The sequence below is a fragment of the Streptopelia decaocto genome (assembly GCF_964273445.1).
Source record: "Streptopelia decaocto genome assembly, chromosome: 15".
Lineage (NCBI taxonomy): Eukaryota > Metazoa > Chordata > Aves > Columbiformes > Columbidae > Streptopelia > Streptopelia decaocto.
The window spans coordinates 8,751,653-8,762,968 of NC_138670.1; the positions used below are offsets into that span (position 1 = coordinate 8,751,653).

At 47.6% G+C, this 11,316-nt stretch overlaps 1 protein-coding gene across 1 annotated transcript; it reads left to right on the forward strand.

Moving 5' to 3' along the window:
- Positions 1-65: 65 nt before the first annotated feature.
- SMARCB1 (SWI/SNF related BAF chromatin remodeling complex subunit B1) lies at positions 66-11,316 on the forward strand. The gene is made up of 10 exons (XM_082066572.1): positions 66-270; positions 1,776-1,887; positions 2,523-2,552; positions 3,865-3,994; positions 4,603-4,740; positions 5,232-5,359; positions 5,924-6,090; positions 6,525-6,715; positions 9,963-10,094; positions 10,949-11,316. Exons 1-10 carry the CDS (start codon positions 178-180, stop codon positions 10,986-10,988), a joined length of 1,161 nt encoding a protein of 386 aa, XP_081922698.1. The 5' UTR covers positions 66-177; the 3' UTR covers positions 10,989-11,316.

The following is an 11,316-nucleotide window of genomic DNA, read 5'->3' on the forward strand; positions in this document are numbered from 1 at the left end:
TTTCTAAGCTCCGCCTCTTTTCTAAACTCCGCCCCTCGAGGCCCGCCTCCTGCGCGCGTCGGGGTGGGCGTGGCGCGCAGGCGCAGAGCGGTGCTGGACTAGGCCGCCGCGCCGCCCGTTGTCGCTGCCGTCGCCGCCGGTTCCGCCCCGAGGCCGCCGGGCGCTCCCGCCGGCACGATGATGATGATGGCGCTGAGCAAGACCTTCGGGCAGAAGCCCGTGAAGTTCCAGCTGGAGGAGGACGGCGAGTTCTACATGATCGGCTCCGAGGTGCGGCCCCGCGCACAGCGGCCTGGGCGGGAACCGGGGCCGGGATCGGGTGCAGGACCGGGAACGGAGTCAGGGGAGGGGGCTGTGGGAGCCCGGGGAGCAGCGGCCGTGCGGCCCGGCGGGTCCCGGCTCCCCGGCTGCGGGGCCGGGCGGTGCCCGGGACCAGCGCTCCCGGTCCGGACGGCCCCGGGACACGCACGGGTGCGGGGGGGATGAGGAGAGCGGGTCCGCACGGTCGCAGCCCGGGGTGCCCATTCGAGGCCCCGCTCCCGCTGGTGAATTTTGTGTAGCCCACTTGTGCGGAATTACGGGTGATTTCACACAGCCCGAGGTAGCCGAGCCCACGCGTAGGTCTTTGTGCTCAGTGACAACGCCGCAATCAGGCAGCTCAGCCCTGGGCAGCACCGAGCAGCCCGGGGGATGTGCTGGCACTGCAGCTCACGCCGAAGCTCTTCTGCTCCCTGAAAACAAATCTTAGCAAAGCAAGAAACGTCGGTGCTTCAGCACCAGGGAAATGATCACGGCTGGAAACAGGAAAAAATATTTTAGCCCCCACCCTTGGCACAAAGAAGGAAATATTGGAGAAGTTACACCACCAGCTGTGTAGGTTGCACAGGGACTGAAGGCCCCTTGCCCTCTTGTGTGAAATGTGAAGTTTGGGAGAACTGTAGCTGCAGTCAGCTCATCTGCGGGATTGCCACGCCAGACTGCGGAAGGGGGAAAGGGGTTGCCTTTTTTTATCTACTGTTAACTTCTGTCTGTTGATGGGCATGGTAAAGCAACAGGTGTGATTGAAAACTACTCAAAAATAGCTGTTAAGATCAAAATTAGGCTTTTCAAACAAAGAATCAAAACATTGTGTGCCAATCTGCCAGAGTACTACCAGCCTAAAAAGTTGATTTTGGAGTCTAGAAATAGTTCTGCTGTTCCGCAAGTCCTGCTGTAGCCTTCAGCACAGGTGAGGAGCTTGTGCCAGGGAGAACAGAACTGCTTTACAGATGGTAAGTAAATTTGAAAGAGGATTATTGGCACCGACCCCATTTTACATGTTCAAAGGATGTAAAACAAAACACAAGTCTCTGGGCATTTGCTGTATTTGAGCAACGTCTAGATGGCACACAGGTTCGAAGTAAAAATAACTGTCAGGAAGCTGAGTAGCTGTTTTGATTTAATTCCTGCTGAGCATTGTGCATTGAAACAGAAATTGAAGTAAAGAAAGGTTATGAATGGAGTTTTTACCTATTATATGGATTATTGTAAATGGATGGGAGTTTTTTCTTATTGGACTACTGAAATAAGTGCTGATAAAAATTTTGTTCTCTGTATTGCTGGAAAATTTGTGGCACTATATGATGCCAAGCCAAATGTAGTTTACCACAAAAAACAAACAAAAACATCCTCTTAGGAGGTCCCTCTTATCATGACAAAGAGCTGCTAAAATCTCTTAAATGGAATACCAGGACATAATGTTACACCAGGCCAAGTCTCCACTTTTCTTCTTGTAGGTGGGCAACTACTTGCGCATGTTTCGGGGTTCCCTGTACAAGAGGTACCCCTCGCTCTGGAGGCGACTAGCCACAGTGGAAGAAAGGAAGAAGATAGTGGCCTCTTCACATGGTGAGATGATGAGTAAACATTCCCAGTAATGTTTATCTGAAATCTGAATTTTTGCCTTGGAAAAACAGTCTCTGATGATTCAGAAGCTTGTTCACCTTCAGGGCTGTGCAAATAATTTCAGATTGTCCCAGTAGCAGAGCACTTTGCAGTGGTGGCACCGGTAGCTCCTGGTTCAGCTTGGCAGCAAACATCCACTGATCAAAAATGTTCTAAAATTAAAACATCCGTCGTGGCTTTCCTGGGGTTGGCTGCGTTCGTCGGAAAGCAAAAGCCACATCTTGGAATCAATGCCATATTCCAGAAGAGACTTATGGACAAAGGGGTGTTTGTTCTCTTTTGTCAAATGGGTGGGAATGTTGCAAGGATGCCCCATTGAAAATGTGCATATTTAAGCTTTGCTTCTTGCAGGGACTGAATGTGCCTCCAAAAATGTGTTGTGATGTGTTGCTACTGATGTGACTGCCTCAGTATTATTTTCGGTGGGAGACTAAAACCAGGCAGTTAAATTCCTTATCAATGTGACTTGTACGCTCTTTAGACTAAAGCGTAATAAAAATAAATAGTTCCTTCTGGACTTGTGTTTCCTTCCTCCAAGTATCCTGCTGACCTGTTGCTTTATTTTTTTCTTTTAACAGAAAATCAGCGGTCTCACAGTCCCAGAAGATGTAAGTCTTATCTGCGTGTTATTCTTAGCTGTGCTAGACAAAGAATCTCCACTGTGACCTTTCGTGCTATTACAGTATATATTAACGTCTAATCCTCTTCCTCTGATCTCTCCCTGTGGTCGCCCTGATTGTGCTCCTGATCACATGCTGAACTCGTCTTTCTCAGAACCTTAGTGGGACTCTCAAACTCTCAATTACAGATGGGCTCTGTAATTGAACAAGAGCTGTCCTGAGGTTTCTCCCCCTTTCCCAAGTCTTATCAGATTTTCTATTGATCATTGCGTCTCTATTTCCAACCTTTCAGTCCACTGAGGATTTATTGTTTTCTGGGCTTTTCCTCCCAGAAGGCTGGGATTTTACATCATTTGTGACAGATATAGGTGTGCAGAGCTAAACTGTGATTGTAAAGGGCAACTCAGGGTAGGAAAGAATTGTTTTTCTCTTCCTCTCCTTAAGTAAAAGCACATTAAAGTTTATCTAATAATTATGAGGGCTTAAGGACTTTTTTTTTTTCCCCTGAAGTTTTGTTTTTGTATTGTTCCTTTCCATCTTAAGTAAGTTTCATAACAGAAATGACCAGAGTCTATTAGTATGTTGCACCCTGGAAGGAGGTTCATCCCATGGTATTACCTGAGGAAAGCTCATGTAATTCTACCCTCCCTGTGTCTCGCCTCTTAGTCCAATTGAAAGATATTTTTAATAGAGTATGAACAGTGTAGCTATACGAGGTAAAGAGATATTGATGCCTCTTGCAAATCTTGGCTCTGTCACTACGCAGCCATTCCAAGGTGTCATACTGCTTTTGTCTTTTGAATTGTTTTTCTTCTCTAGCCTTTGTGGTGGGGATTGCTGTGCATTAACTGAGACATTCCACCCCTGCTCCCAGGAAAGTCACATTTTTCCTGCTGTTTAGATGGATGTCAGAACCTGATTATGTTTCTTTAGTGCCAGGTACTGCAGCTGGGCGTCTGGTCCCTCCTGTGCAAATAATCTACCCCAGCAGCTGAGCGTCCTGAGGTGTGAGGGAGTGTGGAGGCTCCTGGCAACTCAGAAATGCCAGTGGAAAGTTTTGTCATCTCCACTGATCCCATGTGTACAAAACGCTATGTCAAAACCTTTCTTGAAAATAAAATGTCTATGAGAAGATAAATGTAGCCCAAAGGACTTTTGGGGCAGATGCTCATACCACTGGGTGACCTGTTTCAGTCCCTCCTGTAGCATCAGGGAGGGCTTTTCACTCTGCAGCCTGTTAATGCTACATTGCTCTGTAGTACTCGTCTGTGTTAATGATTGGCATCTTTCCCGGTACTAGATCATGGCTATACGACATTAGCCACTAGCGTGACGCTGCTAAAGGCCTCTGAAGTGGAAGAGATCTTGGATGGGAACGATGAGAAGTATAAGGCAGTGTCCATCAGCACAGAACCTCCCACCTACCTCAGGTAACCAGCGTGGGTGAGGACCAGGGTCAGAACGGGGCTGCTTGGGAGATGCCAGCTTGGGCAGGAAGGGCGAGAAACTGCACAAACCCAGGCCATTGTGCAGAGGGGGGTTTGCCAGTCTGTGCTGACAGTTGTTCACAGTGTTGGGCAAATGAAGATCTCCAGAGCGTATGGATTTGCTTACTGCCCACATACAACAGGAAGAGAGACATAAGTGTTTGATGATACAGCTCTTTTTGCAATTATTGCATTCCAGCTGTAACAGATGTGTTGCAGAACACACACTCCCTGCACGTACTGTCTTTTGGAGACCTCATATTTCTCAGCAGCCCTTCTGTAAAGTATGGACAAAATCCAAATGTTAATATGAACCTCGTTATTTATAATGGTGCACCTGGATTCATATCTGATGAATAATTGTGAGCTGGAGAACAGGCTTCCCAGAGGCTGGTGTGGAACATGAGTTCTCAGTGGAACAATATTGCTGAGGGTTCCAGAATAAAACAGCAGGAGCTTATAACAGGACTTAAAAGTTTAGAATTACACCATTCGTTAAGCAGCAGCGGTGGTGCTCAGGGTCTGCAGTTTAATGTGGTATTCTTCTTCAGAGAGCAGAAGGCAAAGAGGAACAACCAGTGGGTGCCGACCCTGCCCAACAGCTCTCATCACCTGGATGCTGTGCCATGCTCAACAACGATCAACAGAAACCGCATGGGCAGGGATAAGAAGAGGACATTCCCTCTGTGGTAAGACACCTTCCTGCTTCCAAAAAGTGGGAACAGTTACCAGTGTGACATGCTGCCAGGGTAGTGCTGATCTGTTATTATAATGTGATTCATCTCAAACTGACAAAAGACCTACAGGTTGCTAATATGGAGGTTCTTAGTTAACTGTGTGTCTTGAAGCTCTTCTTTACGGTGGCCAGTCATGGTTCAGAGCAGAGGCTTTCCTTTTGTCAGGAAAATGGTTTGTTCTTTTCCTGATGAGTTTCTTCTGATTTCTGTTGATTTGCTGAACAGTTTTAATTTCAGGAGCCTGCAACCCCTGTCCGTGAAGGACAGGCTGCCTCTCATTAACTGGTATTGGTTGCCATAGCCCTGTAAACCTGTATTCAGGAGTCTAAAGACTGAGGGGGGAGTTGGAGTTTGGGGATTGCTTCCAACAAACGTTGCCTTCCCTCTGTGGGTGCCAGATGTCGTGTGCTAGTTGCATTTACTGTGTTGTTGCTCTCTGTTAGCTTTGATGACCATGACCCAGCAGTGATCCATGAGAACGCATCCCAGCCAGAGGTTCTGGTTCCAATCAGGCTTGATATGGAAATTGATGGGCAGAAACTCAGAGACGCATTTACGTGGAACATGAATGGTACGTAGGAAAGAGAGTTTCCTGAGGCTGGAGAGAGAGAGTTGTATCCATCACTGAGTATGAAGAGAGAACAACAATGAGTGTGCATGTCCTTGTTCCCTGTACACAAAACTTCAAACTTTGGGCTGTATTCAGCCCTCATGTCTCTTAGGGAATGCTCTGCCACTTCCATGGGTTGCTGTCATTCCTGGACACATGTAATCTGAAAAGTTTAACTGGCCTGTTCTGACGCAGTTCTTCAGTTCAGTGGTCTGAGATTATTCCGTTAGCTGAGGTACATTAAACACAAAACAGTTGGCTCCTTTGTGTATATGGGTTATTAGACCCACAACTATGGGTTTATTAGACCCAACTATGTTGTCTCCGTGGAGCCAGCAGGGAAGGCTGTAAGTCCCCGTGTCAGTGTGCACGTCCTTACAAACCTGATACAAAACACCCTTTTAAAAGCAAAAGGTGATGCATTGGGGATTCTCTTTGACACATTGTGGGATTAATTTTGTGTGTGTGGCAGACATTGATTTCTAGGAAAGTTAACAGTGTCTCTTCATGCTTGTTCTGTCCCAGAAAAGCTGATGACCCCAGAAATGTTCTCTGAGATTCTTTGCGATGACCTGGATTTGAATCCTCTGACCTTTGTCCCTGCTATTGCCTCTGCCATCCGACAACAGATCGAGTCCTACCCAACTGACAGTATCCTAGAAGATCAGTCAGACCAACGAGTTATTATTAAGGTAAAACAGGAAGGCAGTAGAATGAGAAATGAACCATTTGGGTTTCTCTGGTTATGTTATGGGGGAGGAAGAGTACAAAGGCTTCCCTCAGAGCAAAGGAGCTCTTAATTCCAGTCCTGTGTCCAGATTGCATTTTGTCCTTTGTATTGAGAACAGAACCAAGGTGGTAGATTACTAAACATTCATGTGGCAGCCCCTGAGATAATGAAATAGTTCAGTTAAACCATTGTCGTGTTCTTTTGGGAGAACTGAACCTTGGTAAACAAAGCTGAGTTGTCTTCATGCTACTGCAATTAAATATTGAGTTACGGAGCTCTGCAGATGCAATGAACTAGGAGTTACCTCTCCACTTCTCTTCTCCAGCCTCTCAGTTAAATGACCTTTGACTGTTGCGAGAATGGAAACAAATGACCTGTTTCTTCTCTTGTCTCCAGCTAAACATCCACGTAGGGAACATCTCCCTTGTAGACCAGTTTGAATGGGACATGTCAGAGAAGGAGAATTCACCAGAGAAGTTCGCCTTGAAGCTGTGCTCAGAGCTTGGCCTGGGTGGGGAGTTTGTCACTACTATTGCCTACAGCATCCGGGGACAGCTGAGCTGGCATCAGAAGACGTACGCCTTCAGGTAGGGGACTGTCACCTTCCTGATACGGGCGTGTGTTTGTACTTCATGGGTGTTGGCGTCAGTGAATCTTAGAACAGCCAGCTGATCCAATGCAGAAAGTTTAATTTGAAATTGGTCCTTACAACCTGCACCCATTCTGTGCTCTTTGTGATTGCTTGTGCTCCCATATTTTTTCCTTTTGGGTGTAATAGGGCCAAATATTGATGAAATGTTAGGTTTTGCTGCAGAAGGAAAGAATGTAATTAACAGTGACTGAAAGCCTTGTGTCTCCCTCTTTTAATGTATGCTACCGGTGAGCCCTGGATCTGTTTCTGTTTCATTGTCTCTGCCTGACTTGGGCCATAGCTGTCTCAAGCTTTGGTGTTTTGAACTAAGACTGATTGACACTGTAGCTCTCTACCCTGGCTGAAGTTAAAGTTCGCTCGATCATAGGAGGCCCGTCTCACAGCTGGAACGCAGCAGTCTCAGGTTTGATTTGATTAGTCAGCTTTGTAACTTGTCTCCTAATGATAATGGTTTCCAGTTGTGCCGTGCGCTGTTCTGTGGTGAGCTGCTGTACTGATGTTATCCTCGGCATCTTGCTGAGTCTGCAGGCTGTGAGTATCCCGTCATGTGCGCTGCGAGGTTTTTGTGACCTCAGGTCATGGTAACAGTCAGGGAAGTTTGAGAGTATTTGCAGAGATGAGGGAATGGTGATGTTGACAGTAGTTTTGTAGAGGTCAGTTCAAGGAAGCGGGATGACCTACCTGGGCAGCAGAGGGAAACACGCAGCCCTGTCCCGCCTCGGGGAGGGGGCACCGAGTCGCTGGTGTGGGGTGAGCAAGGTGGAGCTGCAGGCTGTGGGGCAGCTGGCTGCTGCCAAGAGCCTTGTTCCTTCCTCCTCCTCCACCTGAAATCCTCCTGTCTGGTCACCCTTCTGTGGAAAACAGGCACTGATCTGCTCTGGAACAGCTGCTCTTCCACTAGGCTCACTCCGCTTCCTCTGGAGGTTATATTTATCCTGAAAATCTTGCAGCAAGTAAACTGTTAGAGCTGCCCAGGCTCTCATATTAATGCCAACTTTACGCATTCTCTCTGAAAACATAGATCTGGCTGTGGTTACTAAAGAGTGTGTCCTTTTAGGGGTAGTTTAAACAAGTAGATTTCAGGTCTTTGTTAGACCGTGGCAATATTGCAAGTGGGAGAATCAAAACCTAGGAAAGGTTTGGTTTTTTTTTACCCCAGTGTAACAAAATATGTAGACACGAGCTGTTCAGGGAGGAAGCAGCATCTAATTTAAACCTCGTTTTGTGTCATAGTACAACATGTCCACTTCTTCCTTTTTTTCTCCCAGCAAAGGAGTACTTTTGAAACCTTGTAGTGATAAATGATATTTGGGTTCTGTGGTTGGTTAGTTCCTGAATTCCCAAACCACAGGAGTAGTGGTTGCTCCGAAGTCATTCCACTGATGTAAGGAAAGGGTCTGCTTTAGATGTATCAAAAGAACCTTAATATCTCCAGGGACTGGGGCTTTGGGAAGTCATGTGCCTCTTAATCATCTGAGGGAGAGGTAAAACTGTCTTTTAGCTGACAAAAAGCAGGGCAGTTCTTTCAGCTGGCCTGCTCTGTGCAAAACAAGGAGAGCCTGAAATCCCAGCGGAAGGGGCAGGGCTGGAAGCAGACAGGTAACTGATGCTTATGGGAATGCAGGGGGATGGTGCGCTATGACGGTTCGCCCCTTGGTACCGAGTGTTCCTAGTGGCGGCACACAGCACTTCATAGCCAGAGTTCTGCCTTCCGACCTGAACGATGGCATGGGTACTTTCACAGCCCAAACCCACATCCCGGCTGGGAGATAAGAGAGGATTTTTCCAGTTCTCTCTGATTTTACAGTACAAAAGCATGGTGTCTGAGTTGGCCCGCAATTCAGTTATGCACACGCGGCTTGCTTTCCAGCCCCTGTTGAATTCTAGTGGGTGCTCAGTGTTAACTGTGGAAAATGAGATAGAGACCATGCTGTCAAGTCAAAAAAGCCAGTTAAGATCTAACATTTAGTCTGGAATGTGTAGCAATCTGGGGCTAAGATGAAAGTCCTGGTTTTGAGTGTTGCTTAGCAGACATCAGCAATACTGGAAGTAGATTTGACTAAAGCTTCCTCCCAGGATCAGATACCAAAGGCTGTGGATTAATTTTTCATTGTAGCATTACTTTGAAGACTTGTTATTCTAGATTAATAGCTTTGATGCAGACGTCTGTTCCCATGGCGGTTAGTGTTTGAGTTCCTTCCTGGGGGAACGAGAGCTGCCCACGAGCGCCGAAATGCTGTGCAGGGAGGCACGTCCCTGGGGAGGGGGCCGGACGTCTGCGCACACCTGCCGCGGGGCTCCTCTCGCAGAGACACTGGTGCAGCTCAGGCCGAGCCGCTTGCTGGAATTCAAAGCAAACATTTACATTCTGAGGCTCCTCTGTATTTATGTTGGGCTTCCGGCTCCACTGTCAATATTTGGGAAGCTACTTCTGGTCAGTTCCTGTTGACTTTTACTGAAAAGTGGCTAATGAAGCAGTAAATATTTTTGTGCGTGTGATAATACAGCTGGTCAGGGCAGAGATCTCTTGAGGAGCAGATCTTGTGATCTGGGACAGAGCCTGGTGTTTCATCCCATGTTCAGGGAGTAGCCACAGCCCCTGGTTGCAACAGCAGGTTCTGAAAGACTAATATTTCCATGGCAACTGGGAGAACAACACTTGTTCCACTGTCAGGCTCCCGGAAAGCTGTTTGCCGGGGAAGAGCTGTCAGGGGTGTGCTAGGGAAACCACAGCTAGGAGCCAGAGCTGCAGAACGGTAAGGCTGCACAAGGAGCCCTGTTAGCAATCCCTGCTCAGCTGCTGCTCTGGGAGAAGTGCTCCCAGCACTAATGAACTGCTGTGAACTTTGCTGGGGCTTACTGGGTTTGAACGCTGCCAGCCAGTGACGTGGGAGAGAACGGCGTCAGCCACAGTGCTTTGGCAAACGCCTCTGCGGTGGTGAACGGAGATGCTTGTAGTTGGTCTCCCAGAAACTTGAGGCTCCACAAGACTCTCACCGTCAGCCCCTGGTGTGCTTCTGGGAACCAGACCATACTATGCGGGGCTGAGAATGAACACTTAAGCCTGAAATGCTGTAAATGATGCTCTGTTGTCCTTGTGTCTTGCATCTGAACTGGGAGCCCAGAGGACGCTCTGGGTCCACTGATAAATGTTGCTTTGTTGCCTTCTGCCCGCCTTGCAGCGAGAACCCTCTGCCGACCGTGGAAATTGCTATTCGCAACACAGGGGATGCTGACCAGTGGTGCCCTCTTCTGGAAACCCTCACAGATGCCGAGATGGAGAAGAAGATCAGAGACCAGGACAGAAATACAAGGTGCTGCCGCTCGTTCAAACAGTTCTCATTCTGGCCTGTCTCTAAGACAGAGGTTAAAAGCTTTGATATTTGTTTTTCTCCGCTGAGAACCTATTGGCTGGATTTCAAAGTTGCACACCACAAGAGAAACTTGTATTCCTTTAACTTCAGCATATTAAACTGTTATCACCTTGCTCCACAAACATTTAAATCTCTGCTTGAAGCAAAGTTTCCTTTTTTTTTTCCTCCAGGCTCTCTGCCTGTGCAGGGGGATTTGTTTCTATAGGAAAGCATTCATCAGAAATATTGGAGTTCCATGCACTGTCATGCTACCTAGAATCCTGCCACAAGGCTTTCTTTTCTGTATGGTGAAGCGCCGTTTGATGTAGGAGAGAGCAAGCTCCCAGCTCCAGCCTGACTGACGCTGACCCTCCTGGGAGCGGTCGAGAGCAGTTGCTCCTACTTGGTGAAGTTGCTCCTGCCAGATATAAACGAACTGCTAGAATGTCTCCCACAATGTATCTTTTGGAACAGTAAATATGCTGGCTCAGCTCTTTCCCAGGATTTTTTTTTTACTGCTGATTAATAGTTCTATAATTAGTTTTGCTTTTCAGCTGTGGCTGGCGAACAGTTCTCAGTAGCAATCAGTTCAATCCAAGTTAATGAGCAAAAGTGCCTTAAAAGCTGTTACTGAAAATAGTGTCTTAGCCTTATCAATAGGGGCACACTGAGGTGACCAAGGAGGTCCATCTTTGCAGTGAACCTGTCTACAGAGGTCACAAAACTGTGGCGGCCTCCCCATGTGTGTTGGATTTTGGTAAGACTTCCTGTGGCTGTACCACAGCACTCACTGTACCTCTTTCTCTCTCTCCTAGGCGCATGAGACGTTTGGCCAATACTGCTCCTGCCTGGTAATCCTCCTGCTGTGACACTGGTGCTCTTCCTACAGACTTTATCCCCACTCCTCTCCCCACATGGATCTAGGATTGGCAGGGGTCTTTCTGTCCCTCAGGGGGACGCACATTCCACTTGCCAAGAGTTCCCAGTACTGCTGACTCCTGCCCCCATCCCCTCCGCCTAAATGCCACGTACCAGGAACGCTCCGTTAGCGTGTGATGTAGCTGAGACCCGTGGCAGCTGTTGGAGCCCTTGTATACCTGTGTGTGGACGGTGTAAAGATTCTTTTGTATAGGTGCAACACGCACTATTAGGACAACTTTTTAAATAAACGGAATGCATACTA

Excerpts from the sequence above, each read along its gene's own strand:
- SMARCB1 (XM_082066572.1), top strand. The coding sequence starts at position 178 with ATGATGATGATGGCGCTGAGCAAGACCTTCGGGCAGAAGCCCGTGAAG. Across the intron at positions 2,553-3,864 it reads GTCTCACAGTCCCAGAAGAT|ATCATGGCTATACGACATTA; the intron begins GTAAGTCTTATC and ends TCCCGGTACTAG. Across the intron at positions 6,716-9,962 it reads CAGAAGACGTACGCCTTCAG|CGAGAACCCTCTGCCGACCG; the intron begins GTAGGGGACTGT and ends CCCGCCTTGCAG.